This window comes from Penaeus vannamei, chromosome 30 (genome assembly GCF_042767895.1).
Source record: "Penaeus vannamei isolate JL-2024 chromosome 30, ASM4276789v1, whole genome shotgun sequence".
Lineage (NCBI taxonomy): Eukaryota > Metazoa > Arthropoda > Malacostraca > Decapoda > Penaeidae > Penaeus > Penaeus vannamei.
In genome coordinates this window covers 30,466,876-30,479,375 of record NC_091578.1, presented here as the reverse complement: position 1 = coordinate 30,479,375, position 12,500 = coordinate 30,466,876, and the positions used below count along the sequence as shown (strand labels likewise).

General features: G+C 38.8%; 1 protein-coding gene across 3 annotated transcripts in view; it reads right to left on the bottom strand.

The window, feature by feature from the left end:
* Positions 1-675: 675 nt before the first annotated feature.
* Positions 676-12,500, bottom strand: part of LOC113800580 (zinc finger and BTB domain-containing protein 7A) — a 13,104-nt gene continuing 1,279 nt past the window's right edge. For 2 of the 3 annotated variants that reach the window (XM_027351373.2, XM_070143469.1), the window contains exons 2-7: positions 11,072-11,171; positions 9,965-10,528; positions 9,394-9,666; positions 9,009-9,086; positions 2,508-2,736; positions 676-2,260 (exon numbers count right to left, since the gene is read on the bottom strand). In XM_027351373.2, the coding sequence (XP_027207174.2) occupies positions 1,407-2,260; positions 2,508-2,736; positions 9,009-9,086; positions 9,394-9,666; positions 9,965-10,528; positions 11,072-11,152 (2,079 nt within the window). In that variant the 5' untranslated portion in view covers positions 11,153-11,171 and the 3' untranslated portion in view covers positions 676-1,406. Of the gene's footprint in view, positions 2,261-2,507; positions 2,737-5,106; positions 5,854-9,008; positions 9,087-9,393; positions 9,667-9,964; positions 10,529-11,071; positions 11,172-12,500 lie in introns of those variants that run through there. The other variant, XM_070143470.1, reaches the window with a different exon arrangement.

The window sequence follows — 12,500 nt, the reverse complement described above, 5'->3', positions numbered from 1 at the left end:
GTGTGTAAGCAAGATTGTGCATTTTTTTCTCTCTCTCTCTACATCAGACCGTCACAAATCTGAGTGCAAGTCTGGAATATGTGAGAATCACTTTGATGTACTTCAGCAAATATTTATCTATTCAGTGATATTTAACATCACATCTATGCTCAAAGTTGACGTGCATTCAGGAGTGTAGGTATAATATTCAGCCACATCCTGGATCTCCTGGTTATCAATGCGTTTTATAAATGCTTGATATCAATGGAAAATGGACTATTGAACACGCCACATGACAACAAAAGAAATGCAGTTGACTGATAACGAAAAGGAGCCACATTACAATTTATTTCATTCTGATCCTGGGAGGCTTTTGCTGACTGCTATCATTGCTGTTCCTTTTCTTCGGTGGATTGTATTTTTGTCTCCCGATGTTAATTTATGAGTTCATAGCAGTCGTTTCCCCTTTGTTATTGCAGTTAATTCGTTTTGTTCAAACATGTAAATGGTCCATATAAATGTATCTGTTTCCATTTTTTATGAAATGCTATATGAAATTAAGCAATTCCTAAAAGAAATCTATTAGCGATATATGGAGATACTAGAACACTTAAGGCTGTATTGTATTACAAAAAAAAAAATAATAATAATAATTTTGCAGTGTAAGGGAAGTTCACTCAATAAAACTACCCGTATTGAATTCCGGTTTTTATTTAATCCCTGAAGTAATTGAGATGCTAGTGAACGATTATACTTATACAACTTATAGCAAACCTTATAAAAAACCTTACGATACAACGCTGTTTAACTACAGACACAGACACAGACAGACACACACACACACACACACCTCCACGACGCCCTCCCACCAGGCAACTCGTTCCGACACGCGGTAGCCGTTACGGGCAACTGTACACTTAATATAAATGCAACTCCATCTTGCCGGTCGATAAAATAGCATCTACTGAGGAACTTGAGGTTCTTCGCGGAACCCTGGGTAACAGCGACCGGCGATGGACAGTGGCGGCAACTGGCGGCGCCGGGGGGAAAGCTCGGATTTTAATATGTTGTAACTGGAGTGGCGGCGCCAGCAAGTTGCGGCAACTGGCTGTGCGAGGGGATACCTGCAGTTGCCACGTATGAAAGCCCTCTTTCTATAAATCTTATCTAGGTTGCATTAATCGATTGCCGCAACCAGTTGCCTCGTGCGAAGGCACCCTGAGACCTTCACACACAATTCTCTCTCTCTCTCTCTCTCTCTCACACACACACACACACACACACACACACACACACACACACACACACACACACACACACACACACACACACACACACACACACACACACCACTAAATCCTCTACCAAACACACGCTATAATCTCTCTCACCCACACAAATGCATGTGTTCCTACACAGCATATTTCTTATGAATACACCGTGTTTATGATGGATGCTCTTTTCCTCAGCCCTTCCGTCGTGCTCAAGTTGCAGATCCCTTCCCTCTCGCTATAGTCTTTGCGGATATCCACCTCGCAATCCACATCCTCGCCCTCGGGAATCGTGTCCTTGTGTTTGATCGCAATGTTGTGCAGAACGGCGGCGCTGCAGATCGCCATCATGGAGGTGTTCAGCTTCGACCGCAGCTGCGACGACAGCACCCGGAACCTCCTCTTCCACAAGCTGAACGCCATCTCTATGTTACTCGTCTTGGCGTGGGCGGTGTTGTACTTGAGCTCCGCCTCCCGCGTGGGGTTGGCCACGGGGGTCATGAGGTACGGCCGCAGCGGGTACGCCGAGTCCCCGAGCAAGTGCCCCACGTACTGGCCCTGCTCCAACTTCCGGCACAGGTCGCTGTTGGCGAAGATCCTGCTGTTGTGGACGGAGCCCGGCCAGCGACACACGATGTTGTAGAACTCCAGGTTGGGACCGCACACGCCCTGGACGTTGAGCGAGAAGAACCCCTTCTTGCAGATGAACTCCTCGGCGCGCTCCCCGCCCGGACTCTCGATGGGGATGTGCGTGCAGTCGATGGCCCCGAGCACGCCCGGGAACCCAGCGATGTCCTGGAACTGCTGGCTGACGGCTTGGATGGCCTGGCTGTCGGGGAACTGCACGTAGCGGTGGAAATTGCTCGCTATGGACTGCAGCGTTTCTTTGACGCAAGTGCTGAGAAACTGCTGAGACACTTCGAAGTCGTCTGCAATGGCCAGCTGCAATCCGCCGGTGGTCATCCATCTCAAGGTTATAAGAAGCCGTATGTGTGAAGGAACGGCAGCACCTACAAAATAGAAAAAATGAAAATATTTATCTACATAAAGATAATATCCATCACTGTTAAAATCACACACACAAACGATATATATATATGTGTGTGTGTGTGTACGTATGTGTTTGTTTGTGTGTGAATATGTTTGTCTGTTTGTGTGTGCTTGTGAAAGTGTAAATGCGCGCACATATATCCACTATATCAACAAATACATCAAATATCACACACATTTCCCACCAACAAACGCACCGACACCAACCTCTGCCGTCGTGGAACTCAGGGAAGTGTATCTCATTCAATATGAACTTGACACTGTCCTTCGATAACCTGAACCTGGCGAGGAACTCTTCATCATTGAGACTCAAGAACACGTTATTTCTTTCCGTTAAGGCCACCCGGGGAGGTTGCAGCGCCGCTATATTTTCGATGATTTCTTCAATTAGGTTAATCTCTTCTATGTCTGCTAAACTGTCTGCCATTTTTGCTACCTAGAGAGACATACATATATCAGTTTCTCCGTTGGGTGTTTCACTTTTCGTGGATGAGCTAAAGGACTCATTGTTTCAAGTATTTTTTTTTTTGTTTCATCAATGACCTAAAATATTTTTTGTTTCTTATATGAGCTAAAGGATTAAAGTTTAACATTCTGGCAGTGCTAAAAGGTAATTCCAATGGAGCCTCTAAAGCAGTTTCCCAAACTTTTTTCAGGTGCGACCCTAAAAACAGTCTTAGCCTGGGCTACCGACCCTAAATCTGTGAACAAGTAGTAATATATCCAACCATTTTCGTGGTAGTTACACTTTCAGATGTACATTAGCTTACGTCATTCTATACTTTTTTTAGGTTAATATTACCAACACATTGAATTGCAATAAACAAGTGTTATTAAAAAATATCAACTTTTACAGACATATCCAGCTATCATATCTTTTATTCTTCTTTTAAAACCCTCTGGCAACCCTCAGAAAAAAAAACCCTGGTATCCCTCATTTGGATAGCGACCATGGGGGTTGGGAACCACTGCCCTAAAGAGTGTTGGTAGGTACAGTCACGGGCAAAAGCAATGGAACTTCAAAACACTTCCAACCTGCAGTGCGTCCCACTTCAGGAAAAGAGAAACTGGCAACTCACCCGTACACCGATTCTTCAAGTCTCTTTTGTTTGTTGTAATCCAATGACTTTAAATCCTTAATTATCCATATTTATTATTTTTTAAACTCACGTATAACATATTCATTCTATATACCATGAATTACGAGTGCTGTAGTCTTAGGTGAGCTACCATTTTTTTTTTTCTCTCCTGAAATCGGACGAAATATAACGGCCACATTATATCTAGTTCGAGACAAAATTCGAAACCTATGATACAAGAGTTTCGACCGTGACTGTACGTGGGGCCGGATACTCAAAAGAGCTACCCTTGAGGAAAATGAAATATGGCGTTTACCTATTATTGGATATGAAAGGGCAATAAACTGGAGCAGCGCATATTTTGAAGGTTCTGGGAAATTGCCCCCAACTCTTAAAAATCGTCGAAATCTTCCTAGGCAGGTAATATTTATAATAATTTACAATGGGAATAACAAAATAATATACCCCCCCCCTTTTTTTGACATAGCTACAATTGCAATTCCTTTCGTAATTCCCGTATTCGTACGGACGCAAAATATTTCTTTGCGTCACCAATGCGTGTACGAGCGTAAAATATTTCATGACGTCATTTCTACGTGTATGTACTTTCGACACAAACTGGGCTCGTGCAAACCAGTGTTCAGGCTTACGATGTGGAATTCCGTGTGATCTGCACATGTTTCCGTCATTTTCCTAATATTGCGAAATTGTATCTATATTTTATTAGACTGCTGTTTCTCAGACAAAAATACAACAACAAAGATTAAACAAAGGGACAAGACAGATTTCAAACACATCACATTTTGAAGGAAATATTTTTTTAAAACATTCACAAACACAGCTAAAACCCTAATCGAGAAAACAAAACTGATCACTCCACAATCACCCAGGCTGTCGTGTCGAATTAAACAGATTCAAATAAAAATAATTTCTCTAAGAATTTTGTCCAGTTTTCAACATCGAGAGAGAGAGGGGGAGAGAGGGACAGAGGGAGAGAGAGAGAGAAGGGGAGGGAGAGAGAGAGAGAATGGGAGGGAGAGAGAGAGAAGGGGGGGGGGAGGGTGAGAGAAGGGGAGGGAGAGAGAGAGAAGGGGAGGGAGAGACAGAGAAGGGGAGGGAGAGAGAGAGAACGGGAGGGAGAGAGAGAGAAGGGGGGGGAGAGAGAGAGAAGGGGGGGGGGAGAGAGAGAGAGAGAGAGAGAGAGAGAGAGAGAGAGAGAGAGAGAGAGAGAGAGAGAGAGAGAGAGAGAGAGAGAGAGAGAGAGAGAGAGAGAGAGAGAGAGAGAGAGAGAGACATGCAACAACTACCATGGCCCTCAGGTCTCCTCTTTGCATTTTTCTTCTGATAGACGTTTACTCCTTTTGATGTTTTAAATGAAAAAGAAAAATCAATGCTTAACCAATTACTCACAGAAAAAGTCTTTATTAAGGAGGCCTACAACCCCTAATCTGTTATTTTGTCACTACTTTCAGATGCCATTTTCCACCTTTCACCTACACTTTCAGATCATTGTGGGATACAAAAGACCCCCCCCCTACACACACACACACACACACACACACACACACACACACACACACACACACACACACACACACACACACACACACACACACACACACACACACACACACACACACACATATATATATTTAATTCATTCACTCCCTTGTTCTTTCTCCAAGACAGGTGCTGAAATGTTTGATTGGATATTCAAAAGCAACAAATATTTGGAAGATTTTCTTTATACATATGTATTTATATATATAATATATATACACATGACTTCTAAATTTGTCAATAAGCATGATTTTGCTTCTCTTGAGTCAACCAGAGAAGTAGCTTTTAACATGTGATCATAAATAGTATTTATTTCCATAGTTTAGTGCATGGTCACCGACACTCATAATATATATCTGATTGTATTTCAGTTTCATACTAAATAATCCATTATGCCATAACTCATTCCATAATGTCTGATCATAATTCATTATCTTTTAATTCCACTCATATTCCACAGAGAAATTAAAGAATTATCACGAAGCATGAGTTACAACATGCTTATTCAAGTCACTCTTGTGAGCACAGCGATAGGTACAGTGCGGACAGCAGAAAGGTTTTTCTCCAGTGTGGGTTCTCATGTGAGTCTTCAGATTACATCGCACAGTAAAGCTTTGGTGGCACAAGTGGCAAGAGTAGGGCTTCTCCCCTGTATGGGTGCGGATATGAATCTTCAGGTTGCTTTTCAAGGTAGCTCGGAAGTCACAGTACGGGCAAGCGTGGGGTTTTTCCACATTATGGTTGTACACTTTGTAGCAAGGACGAGTGGAATTCTTGTGGGTGGAGGAGGTCTGCCCTCTGTGAATAGGGTGAGGCTGGTGCTCACTGTGGGTCCCCATGTTAGGGTGCAGGAATCCTATCATTGCAGGTCCAGCTCCCCCTGGCATTATGTTATCGTTGCCTTCCATCCTCACCTGCAGAAGATGCCTGTATTATTTACTGACATAATATTCCACAATGAGGATGTGATGGCTACGTCATCTTTTACAGTTGCTCTCTGCTAACAGCTGAGAGGGTGCAGAACACAAGCAGAGGTGCCCCTTGTTGAATATTACTAGTGCAAAAAAAATTAGGCCATAATTTTTCTTCATTTCTGCACTATATTTAGCACTCTAATGGCATAATGATGCAACTATGCTTTGCTACAAAACATCACATCATCAGACTGGCATATTTTCAATGGTTTAAGCATTTTCAAAGTCTACCTTTCTGCGCTGAAACTAAGTATATGGATAATATAAAATAACACTTCAGCAGTAACAGCAAAATCGTCTTTAGGGAATATATTGTATAGACAATATCAAGATAATTTCTTCAGTGCAATTACAGACATGTCATCAATATAGATATAAAAATCTATTTGATATTTAATGTTAGTAAAAACACACACACAGGATCAACAATCTAATAACTGGGTAATGTTCTTATGGATACCCTCTGCTGATGTTACACTTGAGATAATAATAAGAATAAGAAGAACCTTCAGATCATCTTTCACAAATGCATCTTTTATCTACTTGTGTATTCATCCCCTATCTTGCTTTCTTTATACAAAAATCAGCCACCAGAAAATAGCCGTACCAAAACATCATCAATTTGTCAATTTTCCTCAACAAGGTGATATGTTTGTGCTCTTCTTCTAGTTTTTAGTGCGTCATTCTTCTCTGTTACTGCCCTGTCTTTCTTCATGTCACCTTTCTTACTCTGGCTTCATAACAGATCTCTTTCAATATTATTCTGTGGAGTGTAAGCCATAATACAAGCTGTGCTTTCTTTTTCTCCTTTTGCCCACCAGATGTTGCCTTTAGGCTTATGAAAAGAAAGAAAAACTGCATGCAATTTACTGGGAATCACAAGTTGGGATGAAAGAGGGGAAATGTGCACCCCATGGGTTAAAGCAGATTATGCTCTTATTGAACTCTCTTGTCCTTGTACACTGTCTTTTAAAGTGACCTGATTTAGCCTTCTTGTCCATCCTATCTCTCTGCCTGCCTTGAATTATCATCTTTGTACTTTTTGTCATTGCATCTTACATCATCTTGAAGAGCTTTACTACTGCAACTTACATTAATGTTAACTAATTCTTATTCATGAAAAAAATCCTAAACTTAGCCTTGCAATATGGAGACTACTACTGAATAGTTATGACGACATAATTCTATAGACTATCATCAGTAATAAGTTCACAAAAGAAGCCACAAATTTCTTCCAAGACAAAATCTTCTTGCTCATCAAATTCACTTGTCTTTCTTCAGGTCACCATATTTTCAATACGACCAATACTTATTACATAATCCACTCAGTTTTAGCGGTTAATGGCTAATGAGGATTCGAGTTGTAACTCAGAATTTTATGGTTCCTTTCTTACAAAGGCTGTGTTTCATTTCACACTGGACGAGACCACTACAAAAGTAACATAGTAAAAATATTTGTCACACTAGCTAACAAACTCTTTTTTTTTCAGTATTATAATTCATGGGCAACCACCCACCTTCATGTACTCACTGAACTTCTATTTTTCATACATTTTAAAATATTTAATTGCAAATTCCTTAATTACCTATTTTCCACAAAAATCCATCTCAGTCATACCTTTTCAACTACAACATAACATTCAAAGTAAATATAGGGTATGTCTGGCATGCATATATCGGAAAATATGGAGGAAAGAACAGAACATTGTAATGTGTAATTATTGATGGAAGGAGAAAGAATATTTGTAAATTTATATCTGTACATACATACAACAAACCACACCATACACAGCAATACACACTGTACACAAGGAAACTTTGAATTGCTATCATCTTTTCTTCAGATCTTAGCTTGGACCTCCACACTTCGCTAAAGTCTGGCCGAGTCCTTGTAATTCTCCATCAATATCATATAGCGCTAAAAATCTTTCCTCGACATAAGAAAGTCTCTCTGGCTCCTAATCACCCCATCAACATGAAAAAAAAAAACTATTTGCAAAATAACTGCGACATATAAATACTATCATAATACTCCTCCATAATCTTCAAGTCAGTATTTATAATAGCTACGAGACCTTTCACTCTCAAATATGAACCAATGTCTGGCCTCTGTCCTCTATATTTAAAAAAGAAGAGGAAAAAAAAGTCTATGATTGAAAGACTAATAAAAAAAATAACAAAAAGAGCTTTACATTTTAAGACTCTTATGCAACAAAAGTCCTTATCTTAAAAAATCACTACCTTCTTTTCAGAAGGAAATTCAAACAGTTATTCACTTGTTAGTCTACTTCCTTAATCAATCCGTGGCATGATGGCTTTTACTATTACGTTTTCCGTCAATCAGCCAGCAATATAACTCCACTTTCTCCTTTTTATAAGAGACTAATTTTTGCAGACTCCCTCCCACTCCATAAAACATCCGGTAAACAAACCAAAGAACGATTCATAAGTACATTGTCTGAAACTTTGCCTTCCGTGATCCTACGAGAAGCAGTTAAAGACTTTTTAAAATGCCGTTCCTGGTCTGTTGTATAAACTTGGCCTCCTTGATCCTACAATAGGCAGTTAAGACCTTTTAGAATGCGTTCCTGGTCTTTTGGATAAACTTGGCTTCCTTGCTTATAGCTTTGTTTTCACGAAGAAGGACGCATTTCATGATAATTTCTATGTTTTAAGCAACGTGGAAATATCACAACAAATAAAGAGGGATAAACATGAAAATGTATGAGATAATGCCAAAGAGAATCATATCAACAATCAAAATCAAAATAAAAATCCAATAATTATGATCATCAAGACTGATAACTGGAGAATATTGATGCTGACATTGATGTCGAAGTGAATGTTGATGTTGATGCCGATGTGCATTATGATGATGACAATGATGCTGGGCGATGAAGATGATATAAACTACGAATGCTACTCCTTCTACTTCTACTTATACCAACTACTACTACTACTACTGCTACTACTAAAATAAAAATAATAAAAAATAAATAATGATTGTGAGAATAATGACAATAGTAATAATGACATCAACATGGAAAATAAACAAATGCAAAAAAACAAATACTACAAATTCTCTCCTACTGTACCTGAAGGTTTGTGTCACCCGTATTTGCATTGTCACCGTCCATCACTACACTACTTGCTGCCTCTTGGTCCGGAAACCACTAGAAATAAGACATTAATCAGACTGAGAATTTAAAGTCTTCCTTCTATTGACCAATTATTATAATAACTTTTATTATCTCATATGTTTTAATCTTAGGAAAGCATATATATTTTTACAGATTCCTTTATAAAAAGAAAAAGTGATAATTTATATGATTCAAGTTCTCTGTCCCTAAAAGAGAAAATAATAATATTTTAAATAAGGTTTACAGACAGCTACAGCACATGAAAATGAGATATCTGTAACTCAAATATGCCCGTGAGTGAATCTTCCTCTCCTAGGGTTTCCATAAATGCTTTACTCACCGCTTGAATTTCAGAAGAACCTGACATTGTGCCGCCCAATCCGTCAGAGAACATGGGCTGGGTGATCAGAGGTCCGGCACCTTGGGAGTCCAATGCTGAGCTTTCATACTTAGGAATCAGCATGCTCACTTCGTCCTGGCAGTTATCGTCAAGTGTTTCTGGTTCTTTACTATCCTCTGTAACAGTCCCGAAGTCCAGCCCTGTGTCGTCGTGATTTGAGTCGCTGCAGCTTGTGATTTCAATGATTTCATCTTTGATGTGAAGCTCTTGTGTCTGTTTCAGAAAAAAATATTTGAAATAGCATTAATACATGTGTGGAAGTATTCCCAAAGTCCAAGCCTCTGGAAAAATGGGTGAAAAATGAGGACATCAAAAATTACAAAAGCTCTCAACTGAAAAGTCCTTTCCCTAAATACTGATCGATCTATACATTGTATCCTTTTATGAGATCAATACACAATGTCTGATTCTCTCATTCATTCATAAGTTTGTTTTACTATAACCTACCCTTGTAAGTGGGTTGCAATACTGATTATTCAAAAAATAATGGCAAAAATAACAAAAGACTAACCTCTGGGAGCAAAGCCTCCTGAAGGGGAGAACTATCGTCCATTCCCTCTTCATCCGCTATGCACGATTCATCTAGATTCTGTTCTCCCCTTGAGCAGTCCTTTAACCACTCGGCATCACTCCCTCTGGAGGTTGACAACGGCGTTAGAGATTCCTGAGTCTTCCTTCTCTTTGCACTGGGACTATTCACTTGGTCTGTGGTTACTGGAAGGGTTTTGCTCCGACCAGGGGGACTAGTTCTCTTATTTCTGGAGATAGTTCGGTCCTCACTTGTCCTTGTTTCTGCGGGCTCATCTGGCACTGCTAAGCCTTTAATCTTTAATAGCTCCGCCACTTTAATCAGCCGGGACAGATCAGATTGTGCCACACTAACCACACCAGCATACATGTAATTCAAAATGGCTTCCAGTTCATCACACTGCACATCTCTCAATACTATGACTGGGTGTTTACATGGTGTATGTTCAAACATTTCCTCAAAGTATTCACTACATGTTGATAACACAAATTTGTGCACTGGGTAAAATTTTCCATCACAAGCTACTGTGGCGTCTGTGTATCTTTGCTGTGGAGAAGAGCATAATCATATAATAATCAAGGTAAAAGGTCAGTCTGCAATAGATAAAGTTGAGTCCTATTCTTCAGTAAGATGTTGCCAAATAATTGCAAATTATCTTAACATTTTATATTTTGTTCTCTCATCTAACAAATGTTTTTAACCCCAGAAGGAAAGCCAAGTTCACAGTTTCATGTGAAAAAACAAGGGAAATTTTGTCCTCGAGGATTGGATGAGAAACTGAGATTTTTGTATCCCAAACCTTATATGTTCAGAATCTAATATTGTTTAATTTGTGCAAGAACACAAAATAGTAATGAAGTAAATTCTATTACACAAGGAAAGAATAACGGCAATAGGTGTAACATAAATAAAATCATTTGAAAGAACCAACTAACCATGAAAAATCACACAATAAAAAAATAACTACAGTCAAAACAGTAACATTCATCTTAAGAAATAATAACAGAAAAACAAATCATAAAAATCAATCCAAAAATTTCTGTGAAAGACATAATAAGTATACCAATAACAATAACAAAGATTAGTTACTTTGTCTCTTAACGCTGCTATCGTATGACAAAAAGTTGAACTGTGGTTCTTCCACGACAATGACAGCATCCCGTCCATCATCTTGATTCTTGTGTTGCATCTGTCAATGAAAATTAAAGCATATTAATTTTGTGATTTCTAAGTAAAAACAATATTAGAAAGATTCAGCTGTATACATGTCCATGGGATCCATATACTCACGGACATTGAAGCCATTTGCATGTATTTGATCACTGACCAGTAAAAGTGTAATTGTGAAATGATGCTCTGATGTGGATATATTTCACCTAGCTTTAAATACAAGAAGGAAAGTACCCTGGAAAATGAAAGCAATAACATGAGGAGGTCACTGCAATAATGAACTTGACACATGTGGGTAATTTTTCCCATTCTTTCTCAAACTCTTATAAAGAAACGTACTTTTCATCCTGTTGCAATAAAACGTGAATATGAAACGGGAAACATATTCTAATTAACCATATACTATATTAAACTTTACTGGATGTTGTTCTAATGCAGTAGTTCTTAACCTGTGCACTGCATAACCTGTGCAATTCTCCTCTGATCGACTTGTGCAATATTTTACAGGTGTTCATTTCCTGACTATTTTCTTTTTCTACACTGTAAAATTAGGAAAATGTGAACTGTTTCTGGTTGAAAATATACTTATATAATCATAACAAGGCTACCAACAACAATAATAAGGAAACGTCCAACCTAGTATAAAGTAGCTAAACCAGTCCAATCAGACACTTATCAATCAGATTAGTATCTTTATGCAGTTTGAACACTTTCAGAGGAACATGATAACTATACATGCATAATACATTTGTATAAATATTTTTAGTGTGAAGAGTTTATGCATAACAAATGTCTAAGAAACACTTTTTGTGTTGCCAGACTATGCCTTGAGCTCTAACGGCAGAGCACAAGAGCATTGTCGATCAAATAAGGAACAAAGCATATTCATCCTTCCAGGCCAATCACAACCCATGTTTACATCCTGAGCACGTGGCTTCTAACTTTCAAAGCTGTTGCAACTACTCAAAGTTATCTTTCACTATCAGTGATAATATGCATTGGGCTTCCACTTTCTAGTAACAAAGAATCCAATGTCCATGTTTACGAAGTGCACTATAGTATTAAGCAATTACAAGTAAGCCAGAGAAGTATATATAAAGAAGTGCACTCATTCCATGACCACGAATATGCACACATAACAAGCAGTTTATTTCAACAGACTGCCTAGTCTTTACAGAAAATTCTTTAATCTTGACTGTGAACATCATCATTATTTCTTTTTTTTGTTAAGGCGTCCAATTTACAATTTGTGGCAGCAGACCTAAATAGAAAAACGGTTTTAGTATAAAACTGTTATAAATTGGAGCAATGTCACACTTTCACTAATCAAATCAACAAAAATAACTGG